At 40.4% G+C, this 18,890-nt stretch overlaps 1 protein-coding gene across 1 annotated transcript in view; it reads left to right on the top strand.

The window, feature by feature from the left end:
• fndc7b (fibronectin type III domain containing 7b) overlaps positions 1-18,890 on the top strand; it is a 68,036-nt gene that overhangs the window by 15,700 nt on the left and 33,446 nt on the right. Inside the window, exons 9-27 of the mRNA XM_081386498.1 lie at positions 29-289; positions 2,902-3,162; positions 4,744-5,004; positions 5,118-5,378; positions 5,860-6,126; positions 6,229-6,492; positions 9,013-9,270; positions 9,573-9,833; positions 11,101-11,361; positions 11,502-11,765; positions 12,836-13,093; positions 13,183-13,446; positions 13,540-13,800; positions 14,076-14,336; positions 14,533-14,796; positions 15,342-15,602; positions 17,688-17,948; positions 18,044-18,307; positions 18,414-18,674. Of these exons, the coding sequence (XP_081242624.1) occupies positions 29-289; positions 2,902-3,162; positions 4,744-5,004; positions 5,118-5,378; positions 5,860-6,126; positions 6,229-6,492; positions 9,013-9,270; positions 9,573-9,833; positions 11,101-11,361; positions 11,502-11,765; positions 12,836-13,093; positions 13,183-13,446; positions 13,540-13,800; positions 14,076-14,336; positions 14,533-14,796; positions 15,342-15,602; positions 17,688-17,948; positions 18,044-18,307; positions 18,414-18,674 (4,974 nt within the window). The remainder of the gene's footprint in view (positions 1-28; positions 290-2,901; positions 3,163-4,743; positions 5,005-5,117; positions 5,379-5,859; positions 6,127-6,228; positions 6,493-9,012; positions 9,271-9,572; positions 9,834-11,100; positions 11,362-11,501; positions 11,766-12,835; positions 13,094-13,182; positions 13,447-13,539; positions 13,801-14,075; positions 14,337-14,532; positions 14,797-15,341; positions 15,603-17,687; positions 17,949-18,043; positions 18,308-18,413; positions 18,675-18,890) is intronic.

Below are 18,890 nucleotides of genomic sequence, written 5' to 3'. Positions count from 1 at the left end.
TCTAATGCTTTCTACCCTGCCCCGCTAGTGCCATGTGTGCCTACTAATGTGACGGCTCAACGGACCTGTGGCAACAGCTCAGTGGACGTATCATGGCTTGCAAGCCATGGTGCTCAGTCCTATGTTGCTGTGGCTGTGGGTGAAAGTGGGCACCGTACCAGTTGTTCCTCCAACACCACGACATGCAGCATGCTTGACCTGCACTGTAGCAGTGTGTACTCCATCAGCTTGATGGCTGTAGACAGCAACTGCTCCAGCCTGGAGAGTCAGAGCGTGACCCTGCGCACAGGTGAGGGGTGTCTGATTTACAACACATTGTTCTTTTGAAGGATTCTTATGAACCAGTAGCCTGGTTGACACCAGACCCTTCTCAGTCGTAACTGAGAGTGGGTCTGGGGAAGCTTCATCCAGTTATCTATCTATCTATCTATCTATCTATCTATCTATCTATCTATCTATCTATCTATCTATCTATCTATCTATCTATCCATCCATCCATCCATCCATCCATCCATCCATCCATCCATCCATCCATCCATCCATCCATCCATCCATCCATCCATCCATCCATCCATCCATCCATCCATCCATCCATCCATCCATCCATCCATCCATCCATCCATCCATCCATAAAATAAGTACTAAAATTCTAATATGTGACCCTGGATCACAAAACCAGTCACATGTCGCACGGGTATTTTTGTGGCAATAGCCAACAATACATTGTATGGGTCAAAATGATCGATTTTTCTTTTATGCCAAAAATCATTAGGATATTAAGTAAAGATCACTTTCCATGAAGATATTTTGTACATTTCCTACCGTGAATGCAGCACAATCGCCAACATAAATGGACAACTTTAAAGGAGATTTTCTCAATTTATTCAGCTTTCATGTGATGTATAAATCTCAATTTCAAAAAATTAAAAAATAATACTAAAATATTGGTTTCAATAGGTTTTTTTTCACAGTGTGTAACGTACGGACAGAGGCAGTCGGATCCATGTGCAGCACTTTATTTCAACTCACACACAAGCAGACATAAACTCCGGCATACAGTTAAACAAGGGGCAATCCAGTAACTCGTGGTGATAACAGGCTTAGGTCGAGGCAGGCAGCACAGGTTCATAAACAGTCCAGGAAGCAGGCAAGGGTCAAGAGTCCTGGGAAACACAGAATACTAAAACAGGGAAGAATGCTCAGAGATGTACGCTTACAGTGTGACAAGACTTCGCAAAGGACACAGGGAGGATCACTCAGGCGTAAATAAGGAACTCAATAACCAATAATCAAACACAACTGAAACATAATTAAACATAATGGGCCCTATTTTAACTATCTGAAACGCAAGTGTCAAAGCGCAAAGCGCAAGTAACTTTGTGGGCGGGTCTTGGCGCTGTTGCTATTTTCCCGGCGGGATAAATGACTCTTGCGCCAGGCGCAAATCTAAAATGGGTTGGTCTGAAGAGCTTCATTATTCATAGGTGTGGTTTGGGCGTAACGTGAAATAAACCAATCAGAGCGTCATCTCACATTCCCTTTAAGAGCAGGCGCGCTTGTTCTAAAGCGGATTCCTATTATAACGGCGGATTTGCCAGGCACGCGTGACCTGCTACCCTCCCCTCAAAATCTGATAGAGTGGTATGGAGAAGATCCCGCCTGTTCCCTGTGTCAAGTACCTGCATCCCTAAGGCACATTCTATCAGGGTGTACTACAAGTCTCACCCAAGGACGCTATACTTGGCGGCATAACCAAGCACTCAGAGAACTGGCATCAATACTGGAACAGAAACGAACTACAACAAACAATCTCCCACAAACATCGGCAGGAGAGGTCAGCTTCACAAATTTCGTACCAGCTGGCCAACATAAAGAGCATAGTACAACACCTAAGGATGCAAGCATCCTGCAGTCAGCGCGGGATTGGAAATTGTAAGTGGACCTTGATAAGAAGCTTGTGTTTCCCCCAGAAATAGTGGCAACAACACTCCGGCCAGACATGGTCCTGTAGTCTCCAACAACAAAGTTAGCATATGTTATGGAATTAACAGTACCATGGGAAGATGGGGTTGAAGAGGCTTATGAGAGGAAAAAGAACAAAACATCCCAAAACGGCTGGAAGACCAGTATCTTCCCAGTAGAGGTGGGATGCAGGGGATTTGTTGCCACATCTACCACCAGTTTTCTGAGGAAAATAGGGGTGAAGGGTTGATCTCTCCAACAGGCCATCAAGTCCATGTCAAGTGCTGCCGAAAAAAGCAGTAACTGGCTCTGAATCAAGCGTAAGGACCCCAACTGGGCAGCAAGGTAGAGATGGTATGCGGTCAGGCTTAGGCCCGACTCAGGGAGAAGGACGCCTCTGCCATGCAGAGTCAATCAGGGATATGGAGGGTATGGCATGGAGGGGGTGTACCTGGGACGCTGGGTACACTGTTGAGCCTTCTGGAAACGTTGTGGGCTTCAATCAACGAAACGTCGATGAAGCAGGGTGCCCACCTGAAGACCCCAATGACATACCTTACCCTCCTTTTTCACAACTCCACACAGACTGATACTGTCAAGAGTTTCCTACTAAGGGGGATTGAAACATCTAGTTCTATTAGCTTTAATAAAAAACTATGTCTATGCACATTCAAAGTGTAGTCTTTCACATATGAATATGACAATATTTTTTTAGCATTTTTAAAATGACTTTTAGTTTTAAATTCTAACTGATGATTTAATACAAATGTAAAAATGTCTATGTATATGTACAAAAAGTATATGTACAAAATATCAAAAATTAGTGGCTTTTATAATATAGGGTGCAAAAATCTTGATGTAAAAGGCATTTAAAAAACTGACACCTGACTCACTCAAATGTATCAATTTTCTCTTTCCTCTCTTTCTCCTGTTCAATAGTTCCCTGCCCACCAACTGACGTCCAGAGCACGGTGAACTGTAGCACCAACTCCGCCACTCTGTCCTGGACCGCCAGTCTTAACGCTGTGTCCTACAGAGGCAGGGCATTAGGCAGAGATGGCCATAATGTGACGTGTGATGGCAGAGCTCCATGGTGCCAGTTAAACGGCCTGCACTGTGGACAGGAGTATGTGTTTGTCGTAACTGCTTCTGACGGTCTATGTGAAAGTCCAAACAGCGTGGAGTACAGACATGAGACAGGTAAAACAAACAAACTCGGATTGTCTTTATCTTTCACTTGTTTCTCTCTGGAGCAGCTAAATGTCAAACCTCCAGAGAACCACCTGTTTAAAACAAACGCCGAAACAGAGGAGAGTCTGCGAACGGCAGCAGAGCGCGTAATAAAACCAGAATCAACATTGGCTTGGCTTTTCGGAGTTTGAAATGTTGTAAAAGCGACACAGAGATGAAGCCGTTTTTATTACTCGATCGATGAGAAAAGTATTTTATTGAACAGGTAAATTGCCATATATGAGCCATATAAGTTCCTTGTAAAGCATTATCTATTGTGAAGGCTCAGTTCATTAAGGTTGTTGTAGCGCTGTGCTGGAATTTATTTTCAAGAAAGTACCGTACTATTAATGGTTAAAGCTACAGTAACGTCTTCAGCTAGTCAGCTTGAGATCCTTTCCATCTAAACTGGTAATATCTCTTAAGCCTAGAAGGGAATGTTTTATGAGCATCAGAATAACTATATTAATCTGCACAGTCAAGCAGAGCCGAAGCACAACCAAAACAATGTTCTTCCGCAAATGCATGTAGTTTTGTTTTTAACCGCTAGAGGGCCAAAAGGTGCACCTTTAAATGTACTTAAAGAGAGTATACTTTCATGACTGTTTCATAATGACACATAAGTGCACTTTTATAGCTTGTCATAATGACTAATTAAAAAGTCTGTGTAATTGTACATTTTAAATCATTGTATTTTAATAATCTTGTGTCGTGCTTTAAAGTACAATAATTCTGATTTGTATATGTATTTGTATATTTGTATATGTACAAACCATATTCATTTTAATTGTAGTGAGTTATTCAGCATTACATTTAAACTTCAAATGTACTAAATTGCAACATCGTTACAAATGTGTAATTACAAAAATATGTTTAAATACATGACATACAAGTCATGTATTTATAGAAATTACTTTAAAGTACATTTTAGTTTGCCATTCATTCTTGTCAGTACATGCAACAGTACCCATATTTTACATTATGTTACATTTAAATATGCAATTAAGAAGGTCAAAAACACTCTTCAGTTCAACTAATTGCATTTAATAAATGTAAACATTAATAAATATAATTTAATTGTAAATAACATACAATTAAGTGTCCAAAAACATTACATTCAGTTCACACATAAATATATTCTTTTAGAATATATTATTTGTGCAATAAATACGCTTTTTAATGCTAAAGTGTTCTTCTTTTTCACAAGGGCAAATTGTAAGAAGTGGAAAAGTAGTAACTTGATGAGCTAAGACTAAATAATCTGAGTTCCGGTTAAATAAAAGTTTAATTAAGTTGTCTCACAGATTTCCATTGTACTGCAAGTACATAACATTTTCTGTGGCAATCACCAGCATTATTTTGAAACCAGAGCATTACATAAATCTCTCTCTCTCTCTCTCTCTCTCTCTCTCTCTCTCTCTCTCTCTCTCTCTCTCTCTCTCTCTCTCTCTCTCTCTCTCTCTCTCTCTCTCTCTCTCTCTCTCTCTCTCTCTCTCTCTCTATCTCTCTCTCTCTCTCTCTCTCTCTCACTCCTCATGCGTTGTTTTCCAGCACCGTGTGCCCCTCAGAATGTGACCAGATTCCTGGACTGCGCCTCTAACAGCCTGAACGTAAGCTGGGCTCTTGGTCTCCGAGCTCTAAACTACACCGTCCTCACCAGGACTACAGATGGCGCTGTGCTCAGCTGTACCACAACGGCCTCCAGTTGTATCGTCACTGGCCTGCAGTGCGGTCAGAACTACACCGCGGTCATCACAGCAACCAATGGAGAGTGTCAAGGGCAAGAGAGCGTAACCCGTCCTGTCCAAACAGGTGAGATCAGATCACATGACAGAAGAGCGAAACCTTCCAAAGTCATCTTTCACCCCTCAAAAACTAAGAGAAAAATGACACATAAGAAATCCTCCCTGTCTCTCTTCTGGCAGTGCCGTGCATTCCCACATCGGTCCACGCCAGCGTGGAGTGTGCGAGTAACACGGTGAAGGCATCATGGGGTCCAGCAGCAGGAGCTGTGTCCTACATCAGTGTTCTGACCGGCCCAGGCTATTACAGAGAATCCTGCACGACCTCTGACCTCTCCTGCTCCTTCAGGGGCCTGACCTGTGCGCAGACCTACACCCTAAATGTCATCTCTCAAGACACCCAATGCAACAGCTTAGTCAGTCCCAACGTCTCTGTGACAACAGGTAGGAATTACAACCCAGAGCGGCTCTGGACATTTGAGCAAAAGCACAAATGTTACTGGTTGGCCAGTTTTCTTTGCAGTGCCATGTAAAAGCCGTTCATTCGAATATACTTGTTTACTGCATCAAATTTTCGCACCGAATATTCACTTTGGTGTGAACAGGCCTTTAATAACTAACCTTTAAAATACATTAAAATATTAAAATGCAGATTTGAAACTAAAAGTTGACTGTTAGCCATCAGCATGTTGCTAAAGCTAACAATGCAATAGTTAGTAATTAATTAAATTGATCTATTTTTACAGATACGTTCTGGCGGTTTAGATATTTTTCTCATTCTGGTGTTGTCTTCTCTGGCAAGGATACAGGCAACACCGCCTTCGAATTTGACCAAAAGATGCTTAGAAGGCAACATCATTATGCATATACAGCATGTCTAGGTAGGCAGAAATAAAGCTTTGGACTAACCTTTGACCTTTTCCAGCTCCCTGCGACCCTGAGAGCGTGACTGCAGTGCTCAACTGTGACGCGCGTACAGTGAATGTGTCATGGCATGCTGGCGCTGGTGCCACCAGGTACACCGTCCTAGCACAAACACAGAATCAGAGCATTCCTTCCACTTCCTGTCATTCCTCGGCCACTTCCTGTGAGCTCGCGCAGCTCCAGTGCGGGGAGGTTTTCAATGTCACAGTGTTTGCTGATAATGGAGCCTGCAACAGCTCGGCTCGGGCCAGCACTACACTGGAGACGGGTACGGAGAGTTTATAGTCCAGTTTAGAGCGGTTAACTAAATTTAATTTAGCCTGATCTTGACTTAATTTCCCTTCGTTTCTCTTCCTGTGTATTGTCTCAGCGCCGTGTGCTCCGACAATGAGGTCTCCTCCTTCACTGAATTGCAGAAGTAATTTGGCCCTGGTGTCTTGGGCGGAGGACCCGGATGCTGTGAGGGTCCGTGTCAATGCCACCTCTGTCCTGGGACACACTGCCACCTGCAGCTCTTCGGCAAACAACTGTTCCTTGGCTGCCTTACTGTGTGGCCAGACGTACAGTGTGTACGGTACAGCCCAGGGCCCTCAGTGTGAGAGCACACCTAGTGCTCCCTTCAGTATTATCACAGGTAAATACACCACATATTCATCATTCAGCACCACATGAGTCTGACTTTTTAAAACTGCATGTACTGCATGGTGGTTAATTCTGGCAGAAGTTACCAAAACAGCTGAAATAGATATAGCACCTTTAAATTCTCCATCATTTTTTGCAGAAAAAAAAAAATGGATTAGCGCATCAAAATGTTTACTGATATTGCTGATGGAACTGACGTCGACACAATCTTTTTTTAGTGCATACAGTCTATTTTAATTCTTCAAATGTTGCAAAAACTAATTTAGATTTTTTTTTTCTAGAAAAAGAGCTTTAATGCAAATAAATGTGGTATCACATGACAAAATGACAATGTACCCCCATTCATAAATTGCTCCCATTAAAGCAAGGGTACTTTCAATTTATTTGGACAAACACAAACTAAATGCTGAAATTTTTTTACTGGATTAGTAATTTCATGGTCCTATGAACTCCACATTGCATGTTACAGTTCAATTAACCCAGGTTTTTTCAGGGCCGCTTTTCTCGTAGAGATTAAAAATGGTTCAAAGGACGATTTTTTTTTTTTTGCAGAGCTTAATAGAAAATCAGAAATCTATAGTCATGTTTTTTCTGTTGTGTAAATCTATAGACCTATACCTACAGATTATTTATTACTTATTAAAATATCTGAGACATTTCATTTAATTTGAGTAAAATATAATTAATTTGAACATATAGCTGACAATGACAATATAGCAAAAAATCATTTTGTTACACTTTGTTTTAAGGTGCCCTTATTACAGTGTAATTACACAATTAAGCACTGAGTAATTTACTGGTATAACTACAGTAGGTACATGCAAGGTGCAACACGGGCACTGACAATAAAGTGTTACAACAGTATTTAAAATATTACGGTGGCTGAATGGTTGATACAATATTTACATATTTTATTTAATGAAAAATTAACTGACAATTGAATTGAAAGTCAACTGTCTACAATGGAAGCTTGTTTCTGCCACAGAATAAAAAATAAAAAAGGTAATTGCATCTTTTTATCTCACAATTCTGACTGTTTTTTCCTCAGAATTGCACAATATAAACATAAATTCAGAAGTGCGTGATAAAAAGTCTATATTTAAAAAGATATACAGTACCAGTCAAAAGTTTGGAAACATTACTATTTTTAATGTTTTTGAAAGAAGTCTCTTATGTTCATCAAGCCTGCAGTTAAAAAAACAACAACAAAAAAACAGTAATATTATGAAATATTATTACAATTTAAAATAATGGTTCTCTTTTTTTAATATATTTTAAAATGCAATTTATTTTTGTGATGCAAAGCTGAATTTTCATCAGCAAGTACTCCAGTCTTTGGTGTCTTATGATCCTTCAGAAATCATTCTAATATGATAATTTGATACTCAGTTATTATCAATGATGGAAACAGTTGTGCGGTTTAATATATTTTTTTGGAATACTTTTTTCAGGATTCATTGATGAGTAAAACATTAACAGCATTTATTCATAAAAACAGCATTTATTCAAAATAAAAACATTTCTAACAATATAAATTGTTACCATCACCAATTTAACGCATCCTTGTTGAATTAAAGTACTAATTTCTTAAAAAAAAAATAGTTATTGTTCCCAAACTTTTGAACGGTAGTGTATATTGTTACAAAAGATTTCTATTCTAAATAAATACAGTTCTTTTTAACTTTTTATTCATCGAATAATCCTGAAAAAAGTATCTCAGGTTATAAAAAAATATTAAGCAGCACAACTGTTTCCAACATTGATCATAAATCATCATATTAGAATGATTTCTGAAGGATCATAAGACACCAAAGACTGGAGTACTTGCTGATAAAATTCAGCTTTGCATCGCAAAAATAAATACATTTTAAAGTATATTAAAAAAGAGAACTATTATTTTAAATTGTAATAATATTTCATAATATTACTGTTTTTTTGTTGTTGTTGTTGTTGTTGTTGTTGTTGTTGTTGTTGTTGTTTTTTAACTGCAGGCTTGATGAGCATAAGAGACTTCTTTCAAAAACATTAAAAATAGTAACGTTTCCAAACTTTTGACTGGTACTCTATAGATGTGTCTATAAAATCTAAAGTTTATATCTCGCAATTCTGAATTTATAACTCGCAATTGTATAAAGCGGCATTATAAAGTCTGAATTTTGAGATATAAACTTCTGAAAAAAGTCAGTCTTTTTTTCTCCTCAGAATTTAACTATAACTCGCAACCAGAATTGTGAGATATAAACTTGCAATTGCGAGGGACAAAGTTTATATCTTGCAAAAAATCTAGCAACTTTATAACTCGCAATTGTGAGTAAAAAAGTCAGAATTGTGACATAAAAAGTTGTAACTATCTTTTAAATTGTTTTAATCCGTGGCGGAAACAAGCTTCTTTAGTCGGCATTATTGACAGACTTATAAATCAGCCAGGCCCATTTAGACTTTAATATTCTTTTATAGTCTCAACATAAACATGTAGAGTGAGTGAAACTGCTGTTCTGTCACTGTTTGCCAGCGCCCTGCAGCCCTGCTGAAGTGAGCGCCAACTACAGCTGCGGCACCAGCACGGCTCTGCTGAGCTGGACCGAGAGCCTGGGCCGAGAGAGCTTCTATGTGCATGTGGAGACCAGCGCTCACTCAGACTCCTGCAGCACAGCCCAAACCAACTGCTCCATCAACTCGCTGAGGTGCGGGAGTCTTTATAATGTCTCTGTGGATTCAGTGTCTGGACGCTGCAACAGCAGCAGCGCAGCTCACACACAACTGCAAACAGGTGATCACACATTTAAACACACCACTCATGCAGGAAACATTTGCAAAATCTTCTTCTGAGGATTTACCTTTACCTTGTTTTACTTGCTTTTCAAGGTTACTTGCACCAAAAACAGTATTTTTTTTTTCATAACCATCTTCCACCCTCTTTATGATCCTTATAATTAAATAGGCCTTTTTTTGCTGCTGTACATTTCTTTGAATGTTCTCTTATTGCATATTTCATTTAAGTAAATACTCTATAGATGATGTTCTGAAAAAATATTTGATAGAAGACAATAATGCCACTTCTCTTTCTCTCAGCCCCTTGTGCCCCACAGAATGTGACTGTAAGACTACAGTGCTCTAACAACACCGCCTTTGTGTCCTGGGTGGGCAGTCCTGGAGCCGTGGCCTATAACGTCACTGCTGTTGGCCGCGATGGTGATGTCAGGCACAGTATCGTCACTGGCACCAGCTGTCAACTACCCAACATGCACTGTTCTCAGACCTATGATATTGTAATCACACCGTTCTCTGAAACGTGTGCTGGATTCCCTACCACTCCCTACACTTTCAGTGCAGGTGTGTATTAGCTGTTACCCATTAAGGTATGCCCAACTGTGAGCTACGAGGTTGTTAATCCATGGTATTTGCTTCTGCTGAAGCCGTTAGCCCGCATTATTTCAGCTTAATTTTTTTTAATAATCGTGTTTAACAGCATAAATTATGGTGATAAAACTACATCACCCATGATGCTGTACAGAAGATTACACCAATCAGAGAGTCGAAGAAAGCAACATGGGTCAAAAGATCTCTTTAGCTCCGCCCACTCCCATGAAGCACTGTGAATGACGTAATCGAAGACGATCTCTTTACACTCTCAAAATACTGAAATGTTTGTATATATATGCATATCTTGCAATTATCGTAACATATTGTTTTTATACATATAATCAACATTTCTAAATGAGTAATTTTATATTTCACCATGATTTTTAATTCGATTATGCTGTTTGCAATACTTCATGGGATTTTAGTTCTTTCCCTCACTAAAACCTTGGGTCTTGTACCTTTGTCTTTTTGTTCAATTAAAATTGAATTTTTTGCTTTAAATCAAAGTTTGTAGTTTTGTAATTCTCATAGCTGATTGGCTTGGTTAATGGCTTATAACTGTTTAATGAAAACTATTTTAAATTCCCTTATGTGTGATTACAATTTATGAAAAGAAAAATACTTCCGGAACCAGTGCCACTGAAAAAGAGGGCGGGCACTAATGCACTCTATTAGATAAACTAGTATTATGTAACAAACTTAAAAAGTAGGTCGTTTTAAACACATCAAAAATGTACAGTCCATGTCTCACCTGCGTCCAACGATAAAACATCATAAATCTGTAAATTAATTGTAGAATCTTTTTTTAAAATAATTATTAATCTATTTTAATTACCAAGCAAACAAACAAGTTACCATATGATTTTTTTAACTATCACAAAGATGGAACATTAGATATATTGTTTGTGCCATCCAGGAAGTGACATGATTTGGACTAACAGCATTTTAAAAAAAAAAACAGTAAATTATATATCTCCATTTTCTCTATTTAGTGCGAGCCACTACTGAGTGACAGCTTGATTTAGGCTGAATCTACTACCTTGTGGATGAACAACATTTTCGGATCAGTGCTTACTAATCATTTACTAATCATCTGATGGATTTTTAACAGTTGTGCACCCTATCTGTGAAAAGTTCCTGTTACAAAGCACGCACTAAGGGACTTTAGTTTAGTGACCGTGAATTTGTTACATTGGGGACTAAGAAAAACATTTTCTTCCCTAAAAACCCCCTTCAGGTTCTTGTCCTCCCAGTAGCGTTGAAGTTTCTCTACAATGCAGTGGTAATGTGGGACTTGTCAACTGGACTGCCGCCAGGAATGCTGAAATGTACATTGCCACGGCAAAGGGTTTGGATGGCCACACCCACACTTGCTCCTCCAATGGCACCAGCTGCACTTTCAGTGAACTTCACTGCGGTGAGAACTACACCGTTACTGTGTCTACAGTGGAACGGGGGTGCCAGAGTCAACCCAGCACACCTGTCAACCTGAGATCAGGTCAGGAGACTGGACACACAGTATTAAAAAATTTGTCTTATCCTTGTTTTCAAACATAGGCATTACACACAAATGAACATGTCTTAGCAATTTAAAATCTAACTGGTGTTTGATTTTGACCCAATTCCTCTTTCTTCTAGCTATCTGCCCACCTTTCAATCTGGTAGGTCGTACCAACTGCGCTACTAATGACATCAGCATCACATGGGACCCCAGCACAGCGTCTGGAGCCTCTTACTTCCTGTTCATCCGTCAGGTGAATGGGCTGAACTCCACCACCAGCACAGTGCAAACATCCCACGCTCTGACAGGGTTGCACTGTGGAATGAGCTTCATTGCTCAAGTGGCTGCTCAGGACAGCACCTGCACCAGTCCGTATGGAAGCCCAACAACGGTCTACACAGGTACAAATGTCATTACAACTCAGCATTGGTCTACTTACTGTATAGTATCAAATATGTTATGAATAACGTATGGTAAGCCAGATATTATGGCAAAATAATCCCAGACAGGATGAACAGGGTCTTGAATGGTCTGATTGTACATTATCGTGCTTTTTACATGGCAACCAAAAAAAAAAAAAACATGGGTTGCCTTGTGCACAGCTATGGCATAGCTGTGGCTCCAACGTAACAGCTTATATACATCTTTGGGTTGTTCTATTTCTTACAGATTTCTGCTCATTCTAAATCAGATACAGATAAAGTAGCACAGTAAAGATTATATTTATATATTTAGAACTTCTCAGTTTCTAAGCTATTTAATTGATCAATCACAGAACAGTGTTGAAAAATCTGTGCTACTGAATGTGTGTGTGTGCGTGACAATGCAGCATCGCATTAGTATAGAACGATTTACTTGCGTGTACAATAAGCTATTTAAAACATGTATTCAACCGATCAATTCTGAGCATCCAGATGGTATAATAAAACGTCTTGCGGAGCGCTCTCGGAGTATGCATTTGTTTGACATTTTAACTGTTGGAAATGGAGCATAAAAATGAACTTCAAAGATTTCTTATCCAGTTGAAAGACCCCTCTATAGGTCATGGTCAACGCCAAGTCTGCGTCAAGCTTAAAGCGTCATGACAGAGCATCACAGTCTGTGCAACCCCTACCACCAAGTGGTCCTACTTTCCTTGAAAGGGACTTTGTTTAGGGTTAGGAACCATGGAGTGATATGAGAGATAAGAAACTAGCACATTTATGTAGGAAATCACTTTCCTGGAACAACAGGAGTTTTCACATTGTTTCACTGCTCAGTTGCATTTTTTGCATAAAGTTAAATATCTGGACATGCCCCCTTTATGCCACCAATGGCTGCAGTCACAGAAAACCGCCAACTCTCATTGAAAAAGAATGTTGAAGAATTTTCAGAACTTTAATGAAGAAAATGAATGGAATATTAAATACGGTCACAGTACCAAGGCCGCTGAAAACGTGTATTGATCTGAGTCTCATCCATTGATCCACAGCTCCCTGTCCACCCAGTAGCCTGGCTGCTGCTGCCAGCTGTGGCACAAACAGGGGCACCATCAGCTGGCAGACTGGAGCAGGGGCGCAATCCTATACTGCCAATGTAGTGGGAAACAATGGACACACGGTTTCCTGTACATCCAACACCACTTCCTGTTCTGTGAAGCTCGAGTGTGGACTTAGATATACGGCCACTTTGGTTTCTGCGGTTGGCTTCTGCAACAGCACCGCTAACAACAGCATCCAGTTTGACTCAGGTAATTTAAAACATTAATCTACAATGTAACTGCCTTTTTTCTTTGGGCAAACTTGACAAAACATTTTCCTCTTTGTTTCACCTTCACAGCACTGTGCCTGCCAAGTAACGTGACAGCACAGTTAGATTGCAATGCTAACACGGTAGCTGTACATTGGGACCCCAGTGCAAACAACCCTGACTCCTATACAGCCCTGGCCATCGGTACGGATGGCACTCGGGTTTCCTGTAACACAAACTCAACTTCCTGTACCATTCAGAACCTGAGATGTGGCCGTACCTATAGCATTGCTGTGACAACATCCCAAATTAACTGTGGAATCATTGAGGGTTCAGACTACCATATCGAGACAGGTAAACTGACTAGATTAATCCTAACATTTCTAAACCAACTCCAAACCAAAAAAGCTGAATTACTCTAGCCCTCTATCATTTGTATCCCATCAGCCCCCTGCCAACCAAAGAGTCCATTTGTTCTAATGCAGTGCGGCACTAACATTGCTACGGTAACATGGGACAATAATGGGGCGGATCAGTTTGACATGGTGACTGCGCTCAACTTTACCGGTGATGCGACGGTGTGCAACAGCACAAAGAGATCTTGCACATTCACACAGCTAAACTGTGGAGAGTCATACACACTCAGTGTGGTTGGATTCCATGGAAACTGCACCAGTGAACCCAGCGAGAACTTCAGTCTTGACACAGGTGAGACAAAGCTGCACACAGGTTAGGGATAACTTTAGCCTGAGACTGATATTGCTAATAAAGAATGAGACCAATATAGCTGATAAAGAACCGATAATAAAGCAGTTTTGAAAATTTACAGAAAGAGTTTGTTATGGTTCCAAACTCTTCAACAAATATTTCTATTTAGTGGACGCCACATACCTTTTGCTATACTGCTTCATGAAAAATAATACAAATTCTGCCCATGTTTGTGGATCTGTGGCTTTCCTAACACACACTGCTGTTTCTCTCAGCTCCCTGTGTTCCCACTTACGTTGTGGCGACAACAGACTGTGAGACGTCCATCACCACTGTAACCTGGGATTCAGCACGGGGTGCCAGCAGTTACACTGTTCATGCCGTGAGTGCCTGGGCGAACAACAGAACATGTACCAACACAGATACAACCTGCTCTTTCCCAGACCTGGACTGTGGACAAAACTACACCATAACAGTCACAGCTGAAGATAGCAACTGTGTTAGCCTGACCAGTGCACCCACCACTGTCACAACAGGTACTGGTCTCAGACACTAAACTACTGTTAAACAGCCAGTTAAACAAGCAAGAACAGAGTGCACATTTAAAAACTAGTCATTATTCCACAATAAACATTTCAAAGTAGTACGCTTCATTGTTGACATTCTAATGGTGGAGAAATTTCACACAGCAGCTTTAACAAAACTACTACTGTTTGTATCCCCCTTTACTAGTCCCATGTCCACACTCCAATCTGAAATCAACTCTGGACTGCAGCACCGACACTGCTCTGATCTCATGGACGCCCGGTAGCGGCAATCTGATGTATAACGTTTCTGCCGACGGCTTTGATGTAAATCACAAAGTCAGCTGCCGTACATCTGGCTCCGCCTGCAATATCACCAACCTGTACTGTGGCAGCCGCTACCAAGTTAGTGTGAGCGAAGAAGGGCTCATCTGCCACAGCCAATCATATAACTGGATTGCTCTCAATTCAGGTAACAAACTCATAAGTCACTAGTTTATATGCTTGTGTATGGTTCATCAGTGTGCTGTTATAAAGAAAAAAGTTTGTCACCGTATACTTTCAGCTAAATTACACGGCCTCTCAAATAACTTTTCTTATGATGACATCACCATGGCCATGTGGGCTGTTGGTTAAAGTAATTGGTAACACTTTATTTTACAGTGTCATTGTTACATGTTACATGTAGTTACTATAGTAATAACTTTAAATTAAGCATAATTAATCCTAAACCAAACCAAACCCTAATCCTAACCCTATAGTAAGTACATGTAGTTACTTAATATTACTCCGTACTTAAATGTATAATTATAGTGTAACAAAGACACCTTAAAATAAAGTGTAACCAAGTAATTCTTGTTGAACCTGTTTCACTCAAAAATATGTCATATTACAGAAGTGAATTTGATTGTCAATTCCATTTTGATGTAGAATTTCTCCATGAAATTTTCTATACTTCATATAAAATGTTGACATTACTGATTAGCATGTTACTTTGATGTTCTTTTGCTTCTTCAGCACCATGTCCACCCACTCATGTATCCATCCAGTCATCCTGTGGCTCAGACACCGTGTCCGTTTCTTGGGAAGCCTCTCAGGGCTCAGTGTCCTACATGGCAGTTGCCGAGGGCAGCGGAGGTCATAGGGTGACCTGCGACACCACCCAGCAGACCTGCAATATTATCGGCCTGCAGTGTGGACAGACTTACCAAATTTATGTTTCTGGAGTGGATGGTGACTGTATTGGATCCAGGAGTGAAGTTCACATTCTTGAAACAGGTGAGACTTAAAGTCTCTTTTTGACATCCATTTGCAATATATAATGCATCTTAAGATCTATCAGAGCATATTAGCGTTTGCACATTGACACACTTGTAACCACCCAAAACACCCTAACACAGGCAAAACTCAACGTATAAATCACCTACTGCAGTCAGTGGTCTTAAATTACTATATTAAAGGCCTGAATACTCCAAGCCCACGATCAGACAAAGTCAGGTCATTGTTGAGCCCAGTTTTTGCGGTACGATCCATACCGTTGGCACTAGAAGACCATTGATGGCTTTTTGGCCAAGTCAGCATGTTGAATCAGCAGCAGAGCCCGATGGTACTGTAAGACAGATCACTCTGATTGGCTGTTCAGTTTAGGAAACTGAGGCCCTTTTTACACCTGGTATTAAGATGCGTTTTGGTTAATCGGATCACAAGTAGACGAGAGAGACACATTCATACCCATTTACACCTGGTCATTTTTGTCCATTTTCTATGACTTCTGTCCGGATTTCTTTGAGGAGAGGGTTTATGGGCAGGTAAATGTATGGTCTTTTTCTGATCTTTTGATCTACTGGATAAAATAAGCTTGAGCAATTTTCGCAGCAGCTTTCGTTTCATGGCTTGTGTGTTAGAAATCAGGAATGATGAGAAAACATTGTGCTTGTTATGTTTTTCATCTTCAAGCCAAAGTCTAACCAAGCCTCCCGTCTGGCTAGCACACTTTCCAACATGTTTACGCATTAGGTCAGTAGGTGGAGAGAAGACGGTCTTTTGTGGCTATTTGAATGCATTTGACCACATGAGTGTTTACACTACGAAAGCAATCCGGTCAAGTCTATTTTCGACTACCTCTGGAAGTCGTCGAAATTGGACAAGCTCAAAACTATTTAGACCTAATTTACAGCTGTATTTAGAGTCATCTGTTGTGCTCCGATCTACCAAAATGCATCTTAGTACCAGGTGTAAACAGGGCCAGAGAAGAAAAATGGAATTAAAGGGTTAGTTCACCCAAAAATGAAAATTCTGTCAGTAATTACTCACCCTCATGTTGTTCCAACCATGTAAGTCTTTCGTTCATCTTCGGAACACAAATTAAGATATTTTTGATGAAATCTGACATAATTTTTACTCCTCCATAGGCTTCCAGTGTGACCGAAACTCACCGGCCCAGAAAAGTTATTAAAAAGATCGTTAATATAGTCCAAGTAACTCCAGTGGCTCAATCTTAAGTTTATCATGCGACGAGAATACTTTTTGTGCGCAAAAACAAACAAAAATAACGACTTTATTCCACTTTTCATTTCCTTCTCTCTGGGCCTCGTAGTGTTTTTGCGCTGCGCGTCTGTGTTTCACGTCATCACGCAACACACACATGACCGGCGTCGGCCAATAGTGAGCCTACTTGGTGACGTGTAACACAGACGCGCTACGCATTGTGCGCAAAAACACTACGCGAACCAACTAGAGGCCCAGAGAGAAGGAAATGAAAAGTGGAATAAAGTCGTTATTTTTATTTGTTTTTGCGCACAGAAAGTATTCTCGTCGCTTGATATACTTAAGATTGAGCCACTGGAGTCACTTGGACTATATTAACGATCTCTTTAATAACTTTTCTGGGCCAGCAAGTTTCGGTCACATAGAAGCCTATGGAGGAGTGAAACATGGCTCAGATTTCATCAAAAATATCTTAATTTGTGTTCCGAAGATGAACGAAGGTCTTACGCGGTTGGAACAACATGAGGGTGAGTAATTACTGACAGAATTTTAATTTTTGGGTGAACTAACCCTTTAACTAAAGCAAGAAAACGACAAAGTCAAGAGGGCAAGAAGTCTCTTCTGGTTTCCCTTTTTTAATGATAAATACAGACTACTGACACCTGCTGGTATGGAGAGTTATTTCATGTCGCACATGCGCAGAATGTACGTCCTAGTTGGCTGTAGTGTTTGCGGTGTGTCCAACTAACAACTAACGTGAGGCGACACTGCAGTCAGATTCAAACGCTGCAAGTTCATTGATGTCGGATTGATATGTCTGGACCTTTAGGTGGGTGGTCCACTTGTAGTGACCTTTGACTTCTGTGTCCCCTTCAGCCCCTTGTGTGCCTCAGAATGTGCTGACTATCATTGAGTGTCCATCTACTGTTCTCAACATTACCTGGCAACAGACAGGACAAGCCCATCACTACCACACCACAGTGAGAAGCAGTGATGGACAAGTGCTGGGGTGTGACTCTAATGCAACCTTCTGCCAAGTACCTCACATTCTTTGTGGCCTGACTTACAACGTGACAGTGGCTGCCTATAGTCAAACCTGCAACAGTTCTCAAAGCTCTGTGCAGCATGTCACCTCAGGTACCTGTGAAAGATAACATATATAGTGTATAAGAATGTTTTGTATTTAATTGAATATTTGGATGTCTCTAACATATCTTTTCTGGATTCCTCAGCCCCCTGCCCACCAGATGATTTATTTGCAGTCTTGGACTGTAAATCAAACACTGTCTCTGTGTCCTGGAACTCTAGTGTGGATGGTGTCCTTTACATTGCAAAGGCCTTTTATTCCAATAACAACCACAATTACTACATGTGTAATACTACTAAGACCAGCTGTGACATCACTTTGACCTGTGGAAGAGATTATAATGTGACTGTAGTGCCAGTAAGGGATGGCTGCACTGGGGCAAATGCTCCGGTCCAGTATTTTATGGCAGGTTAGTCACATTTAATGCATCATATTTTTCCATAATTGAATATTAATTTGTTTATCTGTTTGTCTGTCACAAATTTCACTTTTGGGATGTGTGTTTGTGTATATAGCTCCTTGCACTCCCCTCATGTTGGGCGTCGAGATGGACTGCCTGTCTGATTCGGCTTGGCTGACATGGGAAGAGTCAGCAGGGACGGAGCTCTACATCGCCATGGCAACTGACAGTGATGGACAGGTGTACCAGTGCAACTCAACTGAAAACCAGTGTACAGTTGAACAGCTTCAATGTGGAAGATTCTACAACTTCAGTATCACTGCATCTAACAGTCAGTGCGACAGCCACTTGAGCAACACTATGGAATCTGAAACGGGTGAGAGACGGGAAGTTTTTCAGTGTAAAATATATAACATAATTGTCAGGGTTATGTTATGTTTTGTCTTTGTTTGATTCATCTTATTCACCTGTCCCTGATTAATTATCGCGTTAGCTTCTTTGTTTGCCCTTTTACTTAAGCCCTCAGTTTCTGTCAGTTCTTTGTCCTGGATTGTTTAGACTCCCATGTTTAACATCAATGTGTATGTGGTTG

The sequence above is a fragment of the Scardinius erythrophthalmus genome (genome assembly GCF_964197995.2).
Source record: "Scardinius erythrophthalmus genome assembly, chromosome: 15".
Lineage (NCBI taxonomy): Eukaryota > Metazoa > Chordata > Actinopteri > Cypriniformes > Leuciscidae > Scardinius > Scardinius erythrophthalmus.
This window is presented reverse-complemented; position numbering and strand designations above follow the sequence as displayed.